Here is a 24,523-nt window from a genome sequence, read left to right as displayed (position 1 = left end):
AAAACCACAGGTCAAGATGGCTTAACTGTTAATTCTACCAAACATTTAGGAATTACATAATACCAATTCTATTCAAAATCTTTTAGAAAATTGAAAAGGAAGGAATAGCTCCCAACTCACCCTATGAGGCTAAAATTACTCAGATAACTAACCAGACAATTATGTTACAAGGAAAGATAACCATAAACTAATCTCCCTCATGAACATATATGTTCATTTTTTTTTAGAGAGAGAGAGAGAGAGAGCATGAGCAGGGGAGAGAGAGAGAGAATATTTTGTTTTTGGTTGTTTTTATGTTTTTTTAATATGAAATTTATTGTCAAACTGGTTTCCATACAACACCCAGTGCTCATCCTAAAAGGTGCCCTCCTCAAGAGAGAGAGAATCTTAAGCAGGCTCCACATTCAGTGCAGAGTCTGACATGGGGCTCGAACCCATGACCCTCGGATCATGACCTGAGCTAGGCACTCAACTGTCTGAGCCATCCAGGCACCTGCCCTTTTTAAAATTCAGTTATATATACAAAACATAATACACCATTACTAAGTAAGGTTTATCCCAAGGATTCAAGATAGTGTTAAATTAGAAAATCATTGTAATTCACTACATTAACATAAAAGAGAAAAAAAAACATAAGATAATCTTAATGGGTGATGAAAAAACATTTGCTAAAATTGAAAGAATTATTACTGATTAAAATACTCAGCAACCACATATAAAAGAGACCTTCCTCAACCTGATAAACTACATCTACAAAAAACATACATAAGGATGTGTATGTAAAGACTAAATGTTTCCCACCTAAGATGAAAAACAAAGCAAAATAAACACTTTCATAAATTATATTTAAAATTATACTAGAAGTTTTAGTCAGTACAATAAGAAAAAGAAATAAAAGTCATACAGATTGCAAAGGAAGAAATAGAAAATACTCCTAGAAAACTATTATCTATGTAGCAATTCTATGTAGTATACAAAAAGCTACTAGAGCTAATAAATAAGTTCAGAAAGGTTGCAGGATACAAGATTGAAATACAAATGTAGTTGTTTTTCTAATTTTCTGAGACTGCTATAACAAATTACCATAAGCTTGGTGGCTTTAAAAAAACACCCGGAAATGTATTCTCTTATAGTTTTGTAGGCCAGAAGTCCAAATCAAGGTGTAAGCAGTGCTATGTTCTCTCTGAAATTCTCTAGAAAGGAATCCCTCCTTACTTGTTCTAGCTTCTAGTGGCCTCAGACAGTCCTTGACTTGTGGCAACTTTAATTTTTGCTTCTCTTCTGTATGTCTGTCTATGTGTTCTTTGTTTCTTCTAAGGATACATCCATTGGATTTAGGGCCCACCCTAAGCCACTATGATCTTTCTCAACTCTTTTTTTTTAATATTCTATTTTTAAGTAATCTCTATGCCCAACATGGGGCTCAAACTCACAACCCTAAGATCAAGAGTTCCATGCTCTACCAACTGAGCCAGCCAGGCACCCCTCATCTCAATTCTTAATTAATTACATCCACAAATACCTTATTTACAAATAAGATCACATTTTGAAGTGCTGGGTAGACATGAATTTTGGGGGAAAATATTCAGTCCTGTACAACAATGAACAGCCAGATTAAAATTTAAAACAATATCATTTACAATAGCATCAGAAATATGAAATACTTAGGGATAAATTTGGTAAAGATATTCAAGACCTGCACATTGAAAGCTATAAAACATTGATAACATACATTAAATCCACCAAATTCATAGGAAAAGGGATCAGATTTGTGGTTACCAGCAGTAGGGGGGAGGGTAGGGAAAATTGTAGAAAAGTGGTCAAAAGGTAAAAATTTCCATTTATAAAATAAATAAGTCATGGGGATGTAATGTAAAGTGTGATGACTATAGTTAACACTGCTGTATGATTTATAGAAAAGTTATTAAGATAGTAGATCCTAGGTGTTCTCATCACAAGGAGAAATTCTTTTCTTTTCTTTTTATTGTATCTGTATGAGATGATGAATGTTAACTAAGCTTACTGTGGTAATCATTTCACAATATATGTAAATCAAAGCATCATGCTATCTTAAACTTATACACTAATGTGTGTGAATTATCTCTCGATAAACTGGGAGAAAAAGTTGGAAACAACCTAAGTGTCCATTGACAGATGAATAGATAAACAAAATGTAGTATATACATAAAATGGAACATTATTAAGTCTTAAAAAGGAATGAAATTGTGACACAGGCTACAATATGGATAAAACTTGAAGACATTATGCTAAGTGAAATAAGCCAGACAGAAAAAGATTTGTGATTTCATTTATTCAAAATACCTAAAGTAGTCAAACACTTAGGGACAGAAAGCAGAATGGTGCTTGCCAGGGCATAAAGAGAGTGGGGCAAGGGGACTTAGTTTAATGGGTACAAAATTTCAGTTTGGGGAGACAAAGAAAGTTCTGGAGATGGATGATGGTGATGGTTGCACAACAATGTGAGTGTACTTAATGCCACTGATATGTGTACTAAAAAATGGTTAAGAAGGAAAATTTTATATTATGATAACTTATCATAATTAAAAAAGAAATTTACAAGTCAATCTTCCAGGCCCAACATTGCCTTTAGAGTCTGCACACATCCCAGCCTCCTTATAATACCAGAACCATGAAAACATGACTCGTATCAACCCGAGTAGGTATCTACTTGGAAATAATACCACAGTCCCACATCCTAGATGACATCACCCCAATCCAGAAGCTTGCCACTGGAAATAATGTTTCTTCAGATAACATGGTCCCAGTCAAAGATCTTATATTGGAAATGACTTTGCTCTCTAAACAGGGGAAGACTTCACCCCAGACACTGAGACCATCATCTCAACAATGTCTATATGCTGCCTTTCCTAAAATACTGACAAATTGAACACAATATATTTATTGTTTTTCTTTCTTTGATATTGGGGATTCTATTACATTTCTTCAGTTCATTATTTACTTAGTTCATAACCTGGTATATGTTTTTCTCTCTGCCAAAAGGTATACTGTATACTTCTACACTTCCATATCTAAAGGGGAAATCTTGTAGAAGTTACAACTATTAATGCCATTTTAAAAATTAATGGAGATTATTGCTTGCCTCATGAGGCAACTACCTCCTAGACCACCCCTCATCTACCTTGGTTATGGCTGGCCTATAAGAACGTCTTATTCTTCTACTTGTTTTCTTCCTTTTTATTCTCATAATAAAAGGTTTTTTATGTTGTTTAGGGCAACTTATGTCCTGCTCTCTGTAAATCTTTTCTACTATTTGAGCCACTCAAACATCCCAATAATGGAGTTCAAGATGGATGTCAAGACATCTAGCCATCAACTACGTCATCTTTTTTATTTTTATTTTTATTTTTTTGTAAAAATGCTGTCGAGTCAATTGTGAGGCCCTGGCTAGAGGCTGGTTAGTTGCCCTTCATGAACAGATGATAAAGTATACACTTTTACCACTTCCCAGATCATGCATTCACACTCTGTGACACTATGCACCAGCCCTTTTTGCCCATGGGCCAGGTTCCAGACAACAAAGAACAGCCCCTATGCCCTGGAGCCTGAGAAATTATTCAAATTAGCCAATCCTCAAAGGTCCAGAAAAATGTAGCTAGCCCCACCTAATTTGTAATACATAAACTGCCCTTGAGAGATCCAACTAGCTGTTATCCAGGTGTAATGCCTGTAGCTCTGCTTGGCAACTAACTTTCTCTCTTTTGGAGCTATAAGTAACAAAGGGTTCTGCCTTCTATCTATTTTTGTGACAGTGTGTTGTGTTCGGCAATCAAAAGAACCTTTAAATTGTATAAAGTCATTTACAAAAAATAAACTCACACAATATACAAAAATTAACTCAAAATGTATCAAAGAGCTAAATATATGAGATAAACTTTAAAACTCTTGAAAGAAAACAAAGGTATAAATCTTCACGTCCTTGAATTTGGCAATGAAGTTTTAGATATGACATCAAAAAGAAGAACAACAAAAAGAAAAACATATAAATTGGACTTCATAAAAATTAAAAACTTCTGTGGATAAGAAGACACTTTCAAGACAGTAAAAAAGCAATCCACAGAATGGAAGAAAATGTTTGCAAATCATATATCTGAAAAGGGTTTTGTATCCAGAATATATGAAGAACTCTTATAATTCAATAAGAAAATGACAAGCAAGCCAATTTAAAAAATGGACAAGGGTCTTGAATAGATATTTCTCCAAAGAAGATCGATAAATATCTGATAAATACAAGAAAAGATGCTTAATGTTATTAGTTATTAGGAAAATGCAAAAATAAAAAAGTGAAAATTAACAGTTGTCTTTGAGAATGGAGAGCAATTGGAACCCTAATATATTGGTGGTAGGAGTGCAAAATGTTGCAGCCACTGTGGAGCAGTTTGGCAGTTCCTGAAAAAGTTTTACATAGAATTACCACATGACCCAGCAATTCCATTCTTAAATATTACCCAAGAGAAATAAAAACATACACCCACACAAACACTTATACAGAAGTGTTTAAGGCAGCACTTATAATGGTAGAAACATGGGGGCGCCTGGGTGGCTCAGTCGGTTGGGCGTCCGACTTCAGCTCGGGTCACGATTGGGCGTCCAACTTCAGCTCGGGTCACGATCTTGCGGTTCGTGAGTTCGAGCCCCGCGTTGGGCTCTGGGCTGATGGCTCAGAGCCTGGAGCCTGCTTCCGATTCTGTGTCTCCCTCTCTCTCTGCCCCTCCCCCGTTCATGCTCTGTCTCAAAAATAAATAAACGTTAAAAAATTTAAAAAAAATGGTAGAAACATGGAAATAACTCAAATATCCATCAATGTTGAATGGCTAAACAGAATACAATATGGGCATACAATTAAATATTATTCAGCCATAAAAAGGAATGAAATACTGTACATACTACAATGTGAATGGACCTTGAATATATTATGCTAAGTGAAAGAAGCCAAACATGAAAGGTCACATATTGCATGATTCCATTTATATGAAATATCTAAATTGGATAATTCCATGGAGACAAAGCAGATTAGTCATTGCTAGGAACCAGTAAAAGGGAAAAATTGGTAGTGACTGCTTAATGGGTTTGGGGTCTCCTTCAGAGTTAATGCAAATATTTTGGAATGGAATAGAGGAGATGGTTTCACAACATTGTGAATGTACTATATGTCACTGAGTCATACACTTTAAAATAACTAATTTTGATGTTATGTTAATTTCTCCTAAAAATAGAGTCCTATTTGAAAAAAAAATTTATAAAAGTATATTCTCTAGGCTAGTTGGCCTTCACTTGTTTTTATATTGCATACCCGTCTGAATATCTTATGATACTAGTGGATCCTATCCTAGGCACACACCCGGTGCCTAGGTACACACCCGGTAACAATGTACATATCGCTCCCAACCACACACACATGCACATCATTTTGAATATAATTCCAGAGGATTAAGACAGTTCTCTAGTTAAGAATGCTGGAATCCAAGGAGAAAGTGCTCTCACTTTAACATAGGTCAGCTTCTATTTGTGTCTTCCTTTTCTCACTCCCAAGTAGCTTCTTCTCCATCTCCTCTATATCTTTTCTCTACCTATAGCTTCTGCTTTTCCATGATATCAATCTGCTCATGTATCAGGGTTTCTCTGGTTCCTAGGTACAGACCTTTTCATAAGTGCACATACTCTAGTACCTTCTAAGCATATGCAATCTTGCATACCATTTCAGGTGGTCCAAGACTTCATCAGTTGAGAATGCATGGTCTACGTAAATCAGTACAGTCACCATGTCAGACTTCCTTAGACACTGAACCAAACCTGGCTCAGAGGGCACAGGATGGGTATGGACTGGGAAGCAGAAACCTTGCAGCATGCAAGGTGCTTTGGTGCTTCCTAGGTGCTCTGGCGAAGATACTGCAATTTAGAAACCCATCGGGCATCACCTCCTAAGTCAAGCAGTAGGCAGCAGACAGGGTCAAAGAAACTTCTACTTGGACACTCTGAATAAGGGCAGAGAACAGGTAGGTATGGAGGCTCTCCCCAGAGCAATCATTTCTCTGGGTTTTATAGAAAACTTCCACTGAAGGGGGCTGGAAGGGATGTGTCTTGGTTTTCAGTTGTCAGGACAGCATTCCCATCTCTGCTGGGGTTGACTTACTTCTGTGAGAATTTGGAAGAGGGAGGGAAGGATCCAAAGACATTTACTCAGGTCACTACCATGGTCATCTCTCCATGTTCGTTTTGGAGTAAGCAATAGTCAGGTGCCTGAATGCAAAGGAAGAGAGGCTCTGGAAGGTGAGAAGAGGATCTGGAAACTGCATATTCCCCGCTTCTCGAAAAGGCAGGGAAAATCAGACCATATCTGCATCCCTCAGATCCTCAGCCACCTTTCCACAACAGCTAAACTTCTGAATGAAAATAGCCATGGACCAAATGTTGAAGATTGATATTGTGTCTGCCATCAGATTTCAGCAAGTCTACTTAACACTCAGTGATTGTTTAGGCACAATAAATACATGTATTTTTAATAGAACATGGAAGAACTACCTATTTATGAAAATTACAAAAAATATTTTGTGTATAGCCAGTTCAAGCCATTTTCCATACAGTAAAAATTAATGCAATGAACTTAATTTTGGAAACTTGTTGGGTTTTTTTCTATCCTAAACACATTCTTTGCCCCCAAATGAAAATAGCTTAATTTAATTTTTGTTTATAAGAATAACCCATGCTGAGGGGAGCAAATTAAATAAAACTGAAAAAAAATATTTAGAAGAAAATAAAATCCCCACTTCAACTATCTGCTTCCCTACCTGGCAATCCACCATGTACCTGCTATGTGAAGATCTGGAGGAGAGGAGAAATGAAAATCAGTGGCTAAATTGAGTAGATTGACGGGATGGGGTAGGTGCTCTGAGATCAAAGGAGAGAAAGAAAAAACAATCCTCAGAAATGTACCAGTGGCCAGTTGCCCTAGGAGAAAATGTAGCTCTTCCCTGATAAAACAGAACAAACACATACCACAGGGAGAAGGGGCCACATTTGATCTTTGGGATTAGCAAAGACCAAAATGGGTGACAGGGGCTCAAACGGTGAGAGGAGGGGACTTAAGCAGAGCGAGGCGGAAGGGGGCTAGTGAAGGGAAGAAGTGGGCTGGCTCCTGACGCACTTTCTGCTGGTGGGAGGGGAACTAGGGACCCGAGCCCACTGGTGACGTTTCCTTCACGTGATCAGAGGCCTACGTGTGCAGAAGTCCCTCTCCTCCAGGTACCAGCTCCCTATTTCCGTGGAGAAAGATTTCAGACTGAGGGACAGAGGGCAGCTGCCCTATAGCCCTGCAGGTCGGTACAACCAGAGGAGAAGTTGCGGGGGGCGGGGGGGGGTGGTGCACTGGGGTATGGATAGTAACTGATAGAGGCTACAGAGGATCCTGTCTGCTTTCCAGATGCCACCCCCTCCCACCACCATTCATTTTGGCGCAGGAAATTGTATGAGTGTTGAGGGAGAGGTCTGGGTACCAGCTCTTATTTCCCCGGATAAATGTGGGCTTATGGCAGAAAGAAATGTGAGGAAACGGAGGCATCTCTCTGGAAGGGCTACAAATCCACAGGCACCTGCGGACCCCTGGGGTGGGGGATGGCAAAGGGCAAAGACCCGAGCGGGTCCAGGACTGGATTCTCTCTATCCCTTCCTTTCCCAATGGGTGTGTATTTGGTACAAGAAATCCAGGGCTTGGCGGGAGGAGGTGGAGAGGGACAAGGGGTTGAGAATGGGTACCAACTGGGATCTCCTAGGAGGCAGGTTATCCAGAGACGTCTGGCGGAGAGGGCCGGGGGAGGGGGATGACGATGAGGAGGAAATAGCCTGATCTATGCCGGGCAGCTGGAGGATGGCACAGCCTGTGAGCCAAAGGTGGGGAAGGCCTGTGTTCTCTGCATCTCTTCTCCAACTTCCGTCCATTTTGTAGCCGAAAATGATGGCCTGCAGGTAGCGGGGGAGGGGGGGAGGAGGTGCTGCAAAGAAGGGAGACAGAGGTTCAGTCTGGAGACTGGAGCTCCCTGTTGGGGAGGAGTGGCTTCTAAACTAAAGAACACTAACAGGAGATAAGATGATCCAAACCTACTGAATTTGGAAATAATTTGTCTCTTGCATTGTAGGAAAACGTGGTATTCTGTGTATGTAGAGAGGCAAGGGGTGTCAGGAGTGCTCTGGACGTTTCAGTCCTGCCTCCTGACTCTATCTTCATCATTTTCAGAAACGTGATGGACTTTGTGCTATGTGGGCACCCTGGAGTGGGGGGTTGGGAAGGCAGATACCTGAGCCCAGCAGGATCTGCCTTCTGAACATCACTGTCCTGAACCTCACTCATTTTAGTGCAAAAACAAATGAGATATAAATTTGGGAGGAAGATTCAGAAACATAGTAACTCTTTGGAAATAATTGTTCTCTGCCATTGCCCAGTGGTAGAAAATGGAGGTATTAGGGAGGGGCTGTAAAGGGGGATCCGGGAAGCAAGGAAAAGGATTGGGGGGTGGCACTAGTTGGGAAAGTGTTGACAACTATAGTGTGAAAAGAAACAGCGTCCCAGTTGCCAGTCATTCACTTCTCATTTACCATCTGTCTCTTGTCTCTTTATAGGTCTTCAGGTCGGTAGTTGTAGGCACCAACCCAAACAAGAAAAGGAAAGACCTGCAGTATCAGTGCAGGTCAGTGGGAGAAGGTAACTGTCCCAGGACCCCTGGGAGTAGCAGTGACTTAAGCTTGAGCAGAGGTTGGGGAGGACAACCTTCCTCCAAGCCACCCTACTGCAGTCTCAGAATACATGGCCTATGTCAGGACCCTAAGGGAAGGAACATGGTGCTTTATGGCTGGTGAGGACCAAGGGAAGAACAAAGAAGTGAGAGACGAGAGGCATGGCATCTGTGAAGCCCCTTGAAGATATTAGAATAGCTCTGAAATCTGAGAACTGGCCATTATCTGTTATATCTGCAGTTTTAGAAGTCTTACAACTGCAGGCAAGGAAAAAAAGAAGCTAGCCAGGATTCCTGCAGGTCAGTGTGAGTTGGGGCTACCCATTTAAAATTGTCCTGGGCATTGCTAAGGCCAGAGAAAAGTTTAGGGACAAATCTGCTCTTATACAGTTCTCAGCACACCCCACTTAAATGTAGAGAGAAGCACCTGTGAAAGTTTCTGTAAGGCTGGCTCATGTAAACATGTGGAAGCGGGGAGGAAAGGGAAAAAATGTATAGGTAAGAGTGCACCTGTAATTTGGGTAGGGTAAGGAAAACTCTAAATCATAAAAGCAAATATTTTTAGGACCTATATTATACAACCTAAGTTCTCCTTTTTGTCTCCTAGGACAGGCAAAGGAGGGAGAATCTTAACATGGAAAAGGTCTACAAAGAAAATGAACGAAAGCCAGAAAATGAAGGAAACTTCAAAAATGAGGGAAAGCCAGAAGACGAAGTAGATACAGAAGATGAAGGAAAATCAGATGAGGAAGAAAAGCTGGAAGTGAAGGGAAAGCCAGGGCATGAGGGAAAGCTCCAGAATGAGGGACAGCCAGATGATGAGGGACAACCAGAAGATGAGAAAAAGCAAGAAAAGCAGGGCAAGTCTGAAAATGAGGGAAAACCACACAGTGAGGGCAAGCCAGAGTCCCTGACAAGGGCTGAGAGTGAGTCACGGGCTGCCGAAAAGCGCCCAGCTGAAGATTATGTGCCTAGGAAAGCAAAAAGAAAAACGGACAGGGGGACAGACGATTCCCCCAAGGACTATCAGGAGGACTTACGGGAAAGGCACTTGGGCAGTGAGGAAATGATGAGAGAATGTGGAGATGTGTCAAGGGCTCAGGAAGAGCTAAGGAAAAAACAGAAAATGGGTGGTTTTCATTGGATGCAAAGAGATGTACAGGATCCCTTTGCCCCAAGGGGGCAACGGGGTGTCAGAGGAATGAGGGGTGGAGGTAGGGGCCAGAAGGACTTAGAAGATGTCCCATATGTTTAATGCCTTTGGCCTTCAATTCTGATTTCTCTAGTGAGAATATTGCTGACCCTGCTTTCCCTGGTAGGCATTTGCCGGGCTATGTGCTTTAACCTTATGCGGATACTTTGCTTTAGGTGTCACTCTCGGTTACCAGCAGCCTTCACCCAACTGCAGCACTCTGTCTTTAAGTAGGGAACTTTCACCCATGTGCATGGAAAATATGTTCATGGTACATTGTAAAATAATAATAAAAAAAACAGTTTTCAGAACCGCATATACAGCATCAGCCCATTTTTGAAAAAAAAAATAGTTACATAATACATCCATGAGTAGGGAAAACTATGAGTGTATCAAAAGAGAAATGGTGGCTTTCTCTGTGTAGTGGCAATGGAAGAGATTATCTTCTTTCATCTGCTTTTTTCCTGAAAAAAACATAGATTACTTTTACCATAAAATAAATAATAAAAGATGTAAAAATGGGAAAACACATACAAAGCAATCAAAATAACAGTTCAGTGAGTTTATGAACGCAGTGGAGACACTTAAAATTACTTTGGCAGGATATGAATGATGTGTTAAATTCACATTCCCTCTAGGACTCAAAAATGGAGGAATTAACCTGAGAGTTATTACAGATCCATTTCTGTAACAGTCTCATCATCTGTGAAATGGGGATAAAACTTCTCTTCCAGGGCTGTGGAGAAGATCAGATGAGGTACTGAGTATGTGAGCTGTATTGAGTTGACTCCTACCCTCTGACCTGCAGTAACAGAAACAGAACTCTGTTTGGGGGAGGGCTGAAGGAAGTCTCACTTGTGTTCAGGAATAAGTCCTGGAAGCTAAGAGGTGGGTGCCACTTTACCTTGAGTGATACTATGTTTGATGTGCACTGTGCTTCTTCTCATGGGTCCTGCACTCCCCTAAGAGCCTCACTGCTGCTGGTGGGTTGGAATCTTCAAGGTAACAAAACCTCTTTGATTTCCAGAGAGTCTCTGCTGAGTTGAATCCTCACTATGTTCCCTGCTAAACTGTGGAGAAAGTCCCTCTTTCCATGTTATACTGTAGTTTTAACATTGACAAGAAATGTGGGAAAATGCTTTGTAAATTTTTAATTAATATACTTTTCAGACATTAAAATTACCCCATTAGACTTGCCCTTTTCAAAACAAAGAATTCATCTTACTGATTTTGGTACCCACAACATATAATAGAAGTTTTTTTTTTTAAAAGCCAGTACATTATCAAGTCAGAATGCCTCAATTCTTGCTCCAGTTCTGTTCTCTGATTGAATATGTAAGCCTGAGCACAAAATTTCATTTTTTAGCAACTTACACTCCAAAAGGAACACAGCAGTACAGGGATTATATCACAATTCATTGGTAAATTATTTTAACATTGGATATAGTAGTAGTCTCAAATTTTGCTAGCTGCCAGCAGACTACCTGCATTAAAATCCTCTAGCTACCTTGTCAAAAATTCACAATCCTGGCACATCCAATATAGAAGAATCTCTTTTGACTTGTCCTCACAATGTCGGTGTGTGTGTCTTTTGTTCTTAGCTCATTTTTATCAAATGGATACCTGTAAATTTTTTTAATCCAATAGTGCAAAAAATTTATTATTAAAAATCTCAGTCTGCCTTGCCATTCCACATTCTTATCTTCCAAAGGCAACTACCATAAACGTTTTTGGTTTCTTCTAGTATTTATCTCCATACTTCTGAATAATATACTTACGCTGCAATTTCTTTTTTTATAAACAGTTGCATTGAAATGTAATTCACATACCACAACATTCACCCTTAATTTTAAAGTGTACAATTCATTGGTTTTTAATATATTAACAGAGTTCTGAAACCATCACCACTATTAGTTCCAGGATATTTTCATCACCCTGAAAAGAACTTTATACACATTAGCATATAATGGTGTTCCCATTCTCTTCTCCCCCCAGCTCCTGGCAAACAATGATCTACTTTGTCTCTACAGATTTGCATATTCTAGACATCTCATATCTATGGAATCATACAATATATGACTCCTTTCAAGTAGCATGAAGTTTTTAAGTTTCATCCATATAGTAGCATGTATCAGTACTAAAAATTCATGTACATGGGATTTTTTGCCTTTTAAAATAAACTTCATTGAGAAGACAAAATATGATATTTACAAGTACAGAAATTATGGTTCTGTCTTAGCTTATTATGTAGATAACCTCAGTGCATGCTAATGATTATGTCCAAAGTTGCATTAACTTCATTTAAATGCTTTGATTCCTTTTATGAAGAGGTACTCTAAATTTAATGTACTTGTTTCTTGTCTGTTTTAAAGTAAACACAGGTGTGTAGTATGTGATACACTACTTATTCATTTCTGCTGAAAGAACCAAAAATGTTTTTTCCATTCTTTTTTTACTTGAAATCTTTCATTTTATTGAAATATAATTTACATGCATTGCTATATGTTTAAGATGTACAGCATGTGGATTGATTTACATATTTGTAAATTACCACAATAATTAGTTGTATACCCATCATCTCATATAGATATGATAAAAAACAAAACAAAACAAAACAAAACACCTGTTGGGAGAGGGGCCTGGAGCAGCACCACCTGTGTGGTGCAATGGTGTTGCGTGGAAGGTTCATGTAGGCTGAGTTTTGAGTGGATGCACGACTGTATGAGTGTGCGAGTGGGCCATGCAAGGTGAGTGTGTGCCCCAATCCCTGAGCCCTTGCCCTCCCCCACACTTTGATAGTATTTGATCAAGGTGTGACCCTAGCCCTGAGGAGCTGACCTGAGATGAAAAGCTTCCCTCCCGAGAAGTCCCCTCCTCTGTGCAGGGATCTCCCTCCTCAAAAAAGGAAATAAAGAAAAAGAAAAGAAACGAAAAAGAAAAAAAATATGGTGATAGAACTATTAGGATTTACTCTCAACAACTTTCATATATATTATACAGTAATGTCAACTTTTTGCATTTAAATATGTGTTTTATTTCCTTGAGTATATACCTAGGAGTGGAATTGCTATGCTATGTGGTAATTCTATGTACAACTTTTTGAGGAACTGCCAAACTGTTTCCTAAAGCAACTGTGGCATTTGACAGTCCCATCCAGATCCTGTGTTCAAGTGTTCCAACTTCTCTGCATCCTTGCTAACACTTGTCATTGCCTGCATTTTTTATTTTGGCCATCTCAGTATAAAGTGGAATCCATTGTGGTCTTGATTTGCATTTTCCTAATGGCTAATGATGTTGAGCATATTTTCATGTGTGTATTGTTCATTTGTATATCCTCTTTGGAGAAATGTCTATTTAAATCCTTTACCCATTTTAAAATTGGGTTGGTTGCCTTTTTATTGTCAAGTTTTGAGTTCTTTCTTGATCTTGGCTACAATTCTCTTATCAGATATATGACTTGTAACAGCTATTTTCTAACTTATTAACTTAGTCATTATCCACTGGCTTTCTGATACCATAATTGAGTAGTTCTCTCTTCTCATCACAATCTCCATATCTATTGCCTATCTCCTAATATAGCTTTATCACATCTAATGTGTATTGTAACAAGCCTTCAGTGATTCTGTTGTTTAACTCTGAGGACCATTTGTGCATTTGTCAGGTTAGGCTAAGCTTATTCTAGGGTAGCTACCAACCCCAAAACATCAGTGGCCTACCACAACAAAGGTTTATTTTTGAAACTTCATGAGGATTGGGTATGGACAGGTTCTGCTCCCTCTAGTTTCCCAGAGATCCAGACTAATCACGATACCACTGCAACAGAGGAAAAGCATACATGGAGATCTCACACTTATTTTTCCACACCGTGGTCTAGAAGTGATATAAATCACTGCTGTTCACAGCCCATTTTTTTTCATATTTCTAACTCTTCAATTCTGGCAAACAATTCTGAGAAAGGTGTTATTATGCCTTCCATATAGGTGACTTAATTGAGGCTCATAGAGTGTAAGTGATTTATGCAAAGTCACATACTGGTAAGGGGAAGGGCCAATATTGGAACTTGGGTTTACTTGGCTCTAAGGCGATGATGCTTAACTAGTTTGCTTTCCTAAATACAAGGATTTGAATTTTATCTTCACCCTATTGACCAACCAATCCTTTAAGATGTCAGAATAGTGGTAATGTTTTTTTCAGATGACAGATCTAAAGAGCAAGGCTCACAATGACATTGCTTCCTCCACTATTAATGCCTTTAAAAGACATTTAATGCCAATTCACGGCTCGATTGCCTTGGCCTCCAAGTCATGGGCTCTTCCTATAGTACATGTAGGTATTCAGACAGGTGGTAACACCTGTTTTATCCTGAGTTGGAAGATCACATTCCTTCTTAAGCTCCCTTTGCCTGGAATCTCTTATACATTTGGGCCTGGGATGACTCAAACATTAGAAGTACTGCACTGGGCAGATACAGAACTGATGTCACTACAAAACCACCAAAACAGGCCCAGGCACAATCAAGGCCTTTCTGGGAGTTGGAGCAAGGTTGGCTGTACTAATTGTCCTAACTTCATCCCCATGCCTATTGTTCTGGGGGCTATTTCAATAGACTCTGAGAGAAGGGTTCAACATGTCTACTTCAAAACTCAAATTATCTGTTCAAATCCAGGTTTTAACTGGCTCTGAAAGGGAGCAATGCTTTAAAGTTTTATGGTATGGAGTTTAATTTCTATCCCTACAAAATTCTCCTTCATACTTCAAAAGTGAAAAGGACAGAGAAAACAAACAAACAATAAAGCCTTATGACTAACAATGAAGAATTTCTGTCATTGGAGACTATGGAACCTATTACCTGTTCCTTTTAGCCAACAAAGAATGACCTATGTTGCTAAGGATAGTCATGTAAGAGATAGCTACTTTGCTTCTCCCTCACAATCTTCCCAACCCATAAATACTTTTGGGATAAGAAAATAAATGTTCCTGAGAATAGATATCAACTCCCTGTCCACTGCAAGCCACAAGAGGAAAAGAGTTTGTACTTCTTATGGGAACCAAAAGGAACCTTAAATCAAGTGTTATTTAATTTGTAAAATGAACAAGACAAATTTTGGTTTCATCCCCAAATGGAGAGCTAAAAAGAATAGCACTCACACTACAACAGGAAAAAAAGTTGTATAAATGGCAAAATAACAATTTTTCTTAAAACTCTCAGAGAACTGAGTTCACAGGGAAAACAATTATCACAAAATCTAGAGAGAGACTTGTGGAGGGAGAAATAGGACCTGAGTATCTGCTTATCTGGGATAGACACTACCAAACAGCATGTAGACCAGTAAGAAAATTTGGCTTGAAAATGCTAATGACTTTCTAAAGACTGAGTGAGGGCTAGCATGAGTGTGTGAAGTCCACGAGGGCTGCAGATATAAAGGGCTTACATTCAGGTTTTATTCCAAAAACTTCAAGTGTTCCTAGGGACGATCAGGGAGAATCTGAGAAAGCTTGCTCCAAAGTGTCAGCTAAGAGACTGAGACAGCAGTCACTGATGAAATTCCAACCAGACTAAACTCCCCTGATAAACAAAAGACTTAATCATGCAGGAAGAAGGACAACAGAACCCAGATCTTGAAGGCACAAGTAGAACCCCACAGCAGTTGGGGAAAGGAAACGGAAAAACAAAAAGCTCTATGAGGGGAGGGAGCAGGCATGTGTGCTAGGTTCAGCATTGTATCTGAAGGAGAGGCATGAATACATGCAAAGGTTACATCACTAAAACTCAGGTTCACGGTGCTTACCTAAGATGAAGACCTTATCAGAACATCAGAGAATGCCTGTCCCTCTCTCTGCAACACGACACTAACAACCACTGAGTAAAAATAACAGTGGAGGACAGCAAGAAACATTCTTTCTCAGAAGAGCAAAAGAAAACTGCAAAGCCAATTGGAAAGACTCAAAGCCAATGGGAAGAAAACATCAAACTAAGCCCAACTTCTAACTAGATTAAACTTCCATACTAAAAACTTAGCAGGAAGGACATGTTCATCTTCAGTCATAAACTCTATTTACCTCAGTAATTACTATCTTACCAAGTTTTCAGGTAATATTATGAGAAATACAAAGACAAGAAAAGAAAACATTCTGAAGAGACAAAACAATAATGAGAACCAGAATCAAATATGACATGGGTCTTGAAACTATCAGACAGGGAATTTAAAATAACTGTGGTTGGTGTTCCACTTCTGGCATGGTAATGTGAGGAACTCTGAGGATCCATTCCCCGGTGAAATTGCTGAAAGTTATTTTTTAATATAACCATTTGAATTCTTTCAAAATTATCATAAGGGTATACAGGAAATGAAAAAAAAATGATACATTTCTTTAAAAAATCTAAAACAATAAGAACAATGAGAATCTGTGACATTTGAACCAAGACTTTCTCCATCCTTACACCTTCCCAGCTCAGCATAATGGAAATTATACTCCAGAAGGGTACAGCCAAGAGCACAGTTCCCTTCTCACCTCAGCTCACATCTGAAGGGTCACTTTATCTTTCCAGGAGAGAAGGAACTTCTTATACTGCTTTGAGTTAATCTGTTGCTCAGACTATAAGTTTTAGGTGAGTGTAGCCAAAAGGTGAGGGCTCCCTTCTGCCCAGGCCCAATTTATCAGAAAGAAGCTCTCCCTTCAGCACAGTGTGCTAAGAATACTGGGCCCCCAGTTCCCTGGGACAGGCAAGTCAAGAAGAATTGATGGTACTTAATCCCCATTCAAGTGCACAGGTCCTAAAGCAGGAGTGTCACTCAAAGAGAATTGTGCCACTGTGCCCATCCCTAGCTCCAGAGCCTTGTATCAGAGGTTTGTTGTTTTGTTTTGTTTTGTTTTTTCCATTGGGAGAGGCAGGTTTTGAAGCAGAGAGCTCCAATCCCTTTTCAAAGCACTGTCACACAGTGTGGAGAGGTTGAAGTTTGAAAGCATGATAAGAAATGAAGATTGTGGTCAAATGCAATTAAGAGGAGGTCAGTAGATTAGAGATGTAACTTAACATTATGCCAGCTAGTTTATCAGAGGATTAGAAAAAGAGACAGATAAGTAGATTCTTATTGGGATCAAAACAAACATCAAACAATGACATCAAAAACTATGTCTGAAAAGGAGCCAAAATTTCATACCATAAATCTGTGAAGCAATTTATGCCCCAGAGCAGTTTCAAAAACAATATAGCAATTGGGCACCTGGGTTTCTCAGTTGGTTAAGCATCTGACTTTGGCTCAGGTCATGATCTCCAGGTTCATGAGTTTGAGCCCCACATTGGGCTCTCTGCTGTCAGCACAGAGCCTGCTTCAGATCCTCTGTCCCCCTCTCTCGGCCCCTCCCCTGCTCTCTCACTCAAAATAAATAAATAAATAAACATTAAAAAAATTAAAAACAGGGGTGCCTGGGTGGCTCAGTCAGTTAAGCATCTGACCTCAGCTCAGGTCATGATCTCATGGTTCATGAGTTCAAACCTCGCATTGGGTTCTGTGCTGACAGCTCGGAGCCTGGAGCTTGCTTCGGATTCTGTCTCTCTCTGTCTCTCTTTCTCTCTCTGTCTCTGCCCCTCCCCCACTTGCACTCTCTCTCAAAAATAAATGAAACATATTTTTTTTAATTAAAAACAAAAGAAAAAGAACAGAACAATCAGCCAGCTATTAGTGGAGCTTAACAGCTAAGTATGTTCAGGGAAAAAGACAGTGAAGAGAACTGACAAAACCATTGTCATACAACAGTGACTGTGGGCATACCCAATTCTGTGCTCTCTCAGGAACAACGAAAGAGTCTTTACATAGCTGGGAAGAAATGGACATGACTAAAATAGCCAGCCACTGAACAAACAAGCAAACAACAACAATAATAAGCCCCAGGAGAAGAACACAAGTACTCAGAGTTGCTAAAATGTATTACCTAAAAAATTGCAAGACATGCAGAGAACCAGGAAAGTATGCCCATGTATGGGGAGCAAAGCAGGCAATAGAAACTGCCTGCAAGAGTGACCAGATGTTAAATTTAACAAAAACTTCAAAGTAGCCACTATAAATATATTTCAAGAATGAAAAACCCTGTGATTAAAGAATAAAGGCAAGTATGATAACAATGTTAAATCAAGTAGAAAAAAATTAAAATGAGATATTATGAAAAGAAACAAGTGGAAATTCTGAAAAGTACAAAGAATGAAATAAAAAATTCATGAGAGGAAACAAACAGTAGATTTGAGCTAGCAGAAGAAATAATTTGTAAATTCTAAGATTCATAGATTTTATGTAATCTAAAGAAGAGAGAAAAAAGAAAACTGAATAGTCTCAGAGAAATATAGAATAGAATTAATTGCACTAACATGCACATAATGGGAATACCAAAAGCAGAGGGAAAAGGAGGAGAAAAAATTCAAAGAAATAAGGTTTGAAAACTTCCCAGATTTAATGAAAAATATTCATCTACATATCCAGGAAGCTCAGTGGATTTCAAGTAGAATACATGCAAGAGATTGGCAAACAGACACAACATAGTAAAATACTGAAAGCCAAAAACAAGAAGAAAATATTGAAAAAACCAAGAGAAAAATAACTCCTAACTTATAAGAGAACCACAGTAAGATTAATAGCTAATTTATCATCAAAATAATGGATGCCAGAAGGAAGGAAGACAACATATTCAAACTGCTCACAGATATAACCTGTTAGCCAGGAATTCTGTGTTCATCAAAGTTAATTTTCAAAAATGATGGCAAAATAAAGAAATAGATAAAAAATGAAAGAATCTGTTGCTAGCATTCTTACCTTACAAACAATACTAAAGAAATTTCTCTAGTTCTGAATGTGAATGCCCCCAGACAGTAATTTGAATCCATGGAAAATAAAAGCACACATACAGGTAATTATGTAATTCTAAAAGACAGTACAAGTGCATATTTTTCCCTTTCCTTCGCTTAACTGATTTTGAAAAGGAACTGTTTAAAACAGTACATTTATAATGTGTTGTTTGGGGCTATAACATATAGAGCTGAAATATATCTGCCAATAAGAGCACAAAGGATATGGGTGGGAGCAAAGCTGTAATAGGATAAGGACATGAATCCACAAGGTAACTAAAATACCTCTGAAGAAACGAAGAGAACCAGAAGTGATAAATAAGGAGACTAACATAATTCTACGGATATTACTTGCTATCCTTCTTCTCGCATCTTTCATGAAAGACATAAAGTTATGTAAAGTAATAATAAAAATGGATGGGCTTATAAGATTTTTTGATGTGATATGTATAACAATATTACCAAAATGAGTGGAAAAAGGGAATAGGACTGTATGGGAATGATGTTTCTATGTCTTACTAGAGTTTAGTTAGTATAAATATGAAATAGATCCTGGTAAGTTAAGATGTATGCGCCAAGTCCTAGGACAATCACAAAGGAAACACTTCTGAAAAATATAATGAAAATGTTATTAAAGAAACTAAAATTCTTTATTAAAATATATTCAATTAATGTAAGGAAAAGAAGGAAAGGAAGAATAGAGGAACAAAAAATACATGAGCCATATGACAGACTAAAAGTGAGTTGGCAGAAATAATTACAATTATATCAATAACATCAAATGTGAATGAATTAAACAACTCAAATGAAAGGCAAAATTGTCAGACTGAATTTTAAAAAGATCCAACTATATGCTGTCTATAGGAGACATACTTTAGATTCACAAGTAGATTGAAAGAAAAGGGATGAAAAAAATATAAATCATCTAAATCTGAGGCATTGTATTACAGATGAATGCCCTAACCTTATGAAAGGGTCGGGGGAAAAGAGCTGACCTAAGATGCTTTGGAAAATAGTGTTTTCACTGTATATTATAAGGATGAAGACAAAAAGAACTGACAAAATAAATTCTGTGCTCTTATTGGGAAATTTGTTTCCCACAGATATACATGACAACAATTCTGAAACTACTTTAAATATATAGTAGGGTTAAATCAGTCAATCAATCAATCAATCAATCAATCATATATAAGGAGAACCAGGTTTCTCACTGTCAGTGACAGAAGCTAAAAATCAGTGGAGGGACTGGGGTGCCTGAATGTTTCAGTCAGAAGAACATGCAATTCTTGATCTTGGGGTTGCAAGTTTGAGCCCCACATTGGGTGTAGAGATTACTTAAATAAATTTTAAAAAACTTTAAAAATAAGTGGAGAAAAAGCTAAATTAATACCTGTCATAATGGATTCGAGTCATAAGTATGAATGTATGTATTGTGGGGAGGGGAGAAGGAGGGAAGGAGAGATACAGACACAATAAATAGATGTAGGTATATATACATCTCTTTGCTCTATCAGCTGAGAAGTCCTAGAAACAATGACACTCCATTAGCAACAGATACACCTTGCATTCAGATCTTAATTATATATGATTAATAAAATAAATAAAAGTAACCAAGATTTCTTGGAGAAGTGGCTGATTATTGGGCCATTGGAAAAAGGAAAATACAAGATGAATCTGGAATATCTTGTAGTACCAGAAAGCAAGGAAGCAGAAAAAGGATAATGGTATGCTAACCTGAAAGAGCCCCTATGGCCAAGGGTGGTATAATTTGGGGGGAAAAACCCAAAAACAATAATGATCATATTGAATTACAATGCCAAAGATTTAAAAATTCATGAGTCATAGTGATAGAAACAAAGATTTGTATCAATAAGTAAATCGGGGGAGGGGGAGGACAAATCTTTAATATAATAAATAATTTGGAAGTATTAAATGTAGAAGGAAATGAGTGATATAAAAATTTTACCATAAGAACATCATTGTAATAATTGCTGCAGGAAAAATCCACAGGATATTTTTCATAGTTTCAAATTATTTGACTCCTATTATTTATTAATTACTATGGTTATTTTCTTCTCATTTTTAAAAATTTTTTTAATGTTTATTTATTTTTTAAGAGACAGAAAGAGACAGAGCATGAGTGGGGGAGGGGCTCAGAGAGAGGGAGACACAGAATCCAAAGCAGGCTTCAGGCTCTGAACTGTCAGCACAGAGCCGGACATGGGGCCCCAACTCACAAACCATGAGATAATAACCTGAGCCAAAGTCAGACGCTTAACTGACTGAGCCACACAGGCACCCTACTATGGTTGTTTTCAAACACATATCTACAAATTCTTTGGTACTCCCCCATCCAGGGGGTAGAACTTAATTCCTCTCCTCTTTAATGTGAGCTAGAATTGGTAACTTGCTTCTAACAAATAGAGTTAAAAAAGAGAAAAACAGTAACTTTATAAGTGGAGAAACCCAGTAGACATCATCTTAACCAAGTGATGAAAATTAACTTCACCATTGATTGGTCATGTTGATATCATGTAAGCCTGATATTATGATGAAAATGGCATTTCACCTCTGTGATATTCTTCTTCCAAATCAGTAACTCTGGTGTAATTATGAGAAAAATATCAGACAAACCCAAATTGAGGAACATTCTACAAAATACCTCACTCTTCAAAAGTGTCAAGGTCATGAAAACCAAGGAAGACTGAGAAACTACAACAGAGCAGAGTAGACTAAAAAGATGTGTTAACTTTGTATCCTGGGTTGAATCTTGGAATAGAGAAAAGTTATTTGTAGAAAACCTGGAGAAATCTGAATAAAGTCTGTAATTTAGTTAACAGTAGGGCACAAAAGTTAATTTCTTTATTTTTATAAATGTAACATAATTATTACACAAAGCTGGACATAGAGTATATGGGAACTCTTTGTACTATCCTTAAAAGTCTTCATTAGAACTAAAATAATTTCAGAACAAAAACTTTAAAAAAATACACCAGGCTGAGTTTCAAGAACCCATATAATAAAACTCTCTTAATGAATGAAACTGACTAAATAGCTGAGAAAACAAACTGAAATGTCATTACATGGACTCATTATTCAGTGAGAAAGGGAGAATTTGACAGACTACAGTTGGCAGCAATTACTTGAAAAAATAAAACCATTCCATGTTATGCCAGAAAATTTGAACTACTTAATAAACTAGTTACGCACACATATATCTATTTATCATGTGTATGTGCATGAAAGAGTATTTTCTAAATACTGTTATGCCACTTCCTTCGCTCAAAAATATAATTTTAATTTATTTTAACATTTATTTAGTTTTGAGAGACAGAGAGAGATAGAGCATGAGCAGGGGAGGGGCAGAGAGAGACATAGAATCTGAAGCAGACTCCAGGATCTGAGCTGTCAGCACAGAGCCCGATGTGGGACTCAAACCCACAAACTGTGAGAACATGACCTGAGCTGAAGTCAGACACTCCACTGACTGACCCACCCAGGGGCCCCCCAAAATATTATTTTAATATAATTCAATGTCACTTATATGTACATTTTTCATTCCTTTTTATATCTACACAATTTCTACAGTATGGATAATTTATTTAATCATTCCCATATTGATGTAAATTATTTCCACCAACTTAATTGTTTCTATCAACATTGGAGTGGTTACAAAGTTGAGCCAGATAAAGTTTTTGTCCTTATGGCACTTTTAGGTAAGGGAGGGATACAAAGTAGAAAGCCAACAAAACAGGGTGAAAGTGTTAGGATGGGAAAATACAGCATCTAAAGGATAATGTAGAACAGGTAATGTAGGCAGAATCAAGAGGCCAGCAGAGACTTTCTTTTTATTATAAATTTAATTTTTAAAAGCACCAAGCCTGTTAGCAAGGGCACTTTCTCTCAAACAACTCAGCTTCTGCCACAGGAAAAGGTTGCCTGGCCCAAGCTGTAGTACAGCTGTTGTGTGCCTACCCTGAACCCAATAAGAGGCTCTACATAGATGTGGATCTCAAGGTTTAATTAAGCAAGGCAATCTAAAGAATCTACCTGAGGTGGATCTTGAGCATACTGTCATATTAAAAGTCTAAGCAGACCAACTCAAGGATTCCTATTAACTGTGGCCAACACGGATACCATGGGAACATTTGAAATGGCAGTGGTTATGACACAGCATTTCAGGTTCACAACAATTCATAAGCATTATGCCCTGATAACCAGAAACTCTTTGCCACAATAATCCACAATGTGTGCAGCATTTAGCTGTGAGTTCAGGAAACAGGCAGAATTATCTGGCAGAGATGAAAAGTTGTGCTTCAAGATAGGTTCATTTCCTTGAACATGGCCAATGGCTATTCTGAGTAGTTTGTGAAACTTTTGAAACATATCCATGCCAAATTTCCAAATGTCAGGGAATATAGTATGGAGGGATGGTAGAAGGGTTTACTTTCTGAAACAGATACAGTCTAATTGGAAATCATGTTTTCTGTGTTTCACTTAACAGAACATGAGTGGACTACTCTCAGTAGAACAAAGACCCAATGTATTATGTCTGCTTGTGCTCTGAAGGGGCGAATCATCTCATATGGTGGCCACTTGAATCTACATTATGCAGCCAAATCTTTGGATGTAGAGCAGATTTTGCCATGCTGGGAAGGATGCTTTCAATCCATACAGAGTGTGCTAGAGAAGTGAAGGAGAGGAATAGCTGTCTCAAGCTCTTCTATGGGATGAGCTTTGAAACAACAATGAAAAAGAAACATGCAGGAGGAGTTTCTGAATATAGAGATTCAGAACAAAAAACTATGGAAGTGACTTCTAAAGGGAACACAGAGGGGCACCTGGGTGGCTCAGACAGTTAAGCATCTAACTCTTGATTTTGGCTCAGGTCATGATCCCATGGTTCAGATCCAGCCATGCATTGGGCTCTGCACTGACAGCCTGACAGTGAGGAGCCTGCTTGGGAGTCTCTCTCTCTCTCTCTCTCTCTCTCTCTCTCTCTTTCTCTCTCTCTCCCTCTGTCTCTCTTCCCCCCCACCCCCACTAATGCTCTCTCTCTCTCAAATAAACATTAAAAACATAAATAAAGGGAACATAGAAAACAATATTCTGGATATCACAGTCTTGTACAAGAGCTCCAGGTTGGTAAAATGCTACCTTCCTTTCTTCTGCCCTCACACCATTTGGAGGACTTTGGGCTTTGCAGCCATCCCTAGTGTCCTCTTGGTACATGAAAACAGGACATTGATTAGGTCAGAAGCTCAGGGTATCTACTTTCTAGAACTCACATCTTTATTGTTAAATTAATATGTGCAAATTTTTCATTCCTTTTTACAAATAGTTTTCACTTTAATATAATGCTATTATCTTCAAGTATCTACTTATATTTATTTTTCTATTTCAAATTTTTATTTAGATTCTAGTTATTTAACATATAGTGTAATATTGGTTTCAAAAATCTACTTATATCTAAAATCTACTGTGATTAATTTAATTTTGAAGGTAGCTACGTGTTATATTGATGCACTGAAATTGCTCAGGGATAAGAATAAAGGTAAACACCTGTATGATCGTCCTGTCAGTGTACACCAGTGAGTGTCTGATCTCTCTCATCAGTATTTAGGAAAACAGGGTCAATATTTTCTATCGATATTTCCTTAAAAATGGTGTCAAAGTTGCTCAGACTACATGTAAGTAGAATAAGCAGAGGAGGAGACAATGAAACTT

At 38.2% G+C, this 24,523-nt stretch overlaps 1 protein-coding gene and 1 non-coding gene across 5 annotated transcripts; both read left to right on the top strand.

Annotated features, from left to right (window-relative positions):
* The first annotated feature begins 7,230 nt into the window (after positions 1-7,230).
* TCEAL5 (transcription elongation factor A like 5) lies at positions 7,231-10,273 on the top strand. Of its 4 annotated transcripts, none has more exons than XM_045471740.1 (3): positions 7,231-7,355; positions 8,653-8,734; positions 9,373-10,273. In XM_045471740.1, the coding sequence occupies exon 3, from the start codon at positions 9,400-9,402 to the stop codon at positions 10,018-10,020; it is 621 nt and encodes a 206-aa protein (XP_045327696.1). In that variant the 5' UTR covers positions 7,231-7,355; positions 8,653-8,734; positions 9,373-9,399; the 3' UTR covers positions 10,021-10,273. The 4 variants fall into 4 exon arrangements, with proteins under 4 accessions (XP_045327696.1, XP_045327695.1, XP_045327697.1 ...); XM_045471739.1 differs by having other exon boundaries at positions 7,232-7,355; positions 8,653-8,720; XM_045471741.1 differs by lacking the exon at positions 8,653-8,734 and having other exon boundaries at positions 7,250-7,355.
* Positions 10,274-12,575: 2,302 nt separating this feature from the next.
* LOC123595571 lies at positions 12,576-12,840 on the top strand. Its single transcript, XR_006711258.1, has one exon. It is a non-coding gene; the product is annotated as a small Cajal body-specific RNA 2 (non-coding RNA).
* The last annotated feature ends 11,683 nt before the right edge of the window (positions 12,841-24,523 follow it).

This window comes from Leopardus geoffroyi, chromosome X (assembly GCF_018350155.1).
Source record: "Leopardus geoffroyi isolate Oge1 chromosome X, O.geoffroyi_Oge1_pat1.0, whole genome shotgun sequence".
Taxonomy (NCBI): Eukaryota; Metazoa; Chordata; class Mammalia; order Carnivora; family Felidae; genus Leopardus; species Leopardus geoffroyi.
This window is presented reverse-complemented; position numbering and strand designations above follow the sequence as displayed.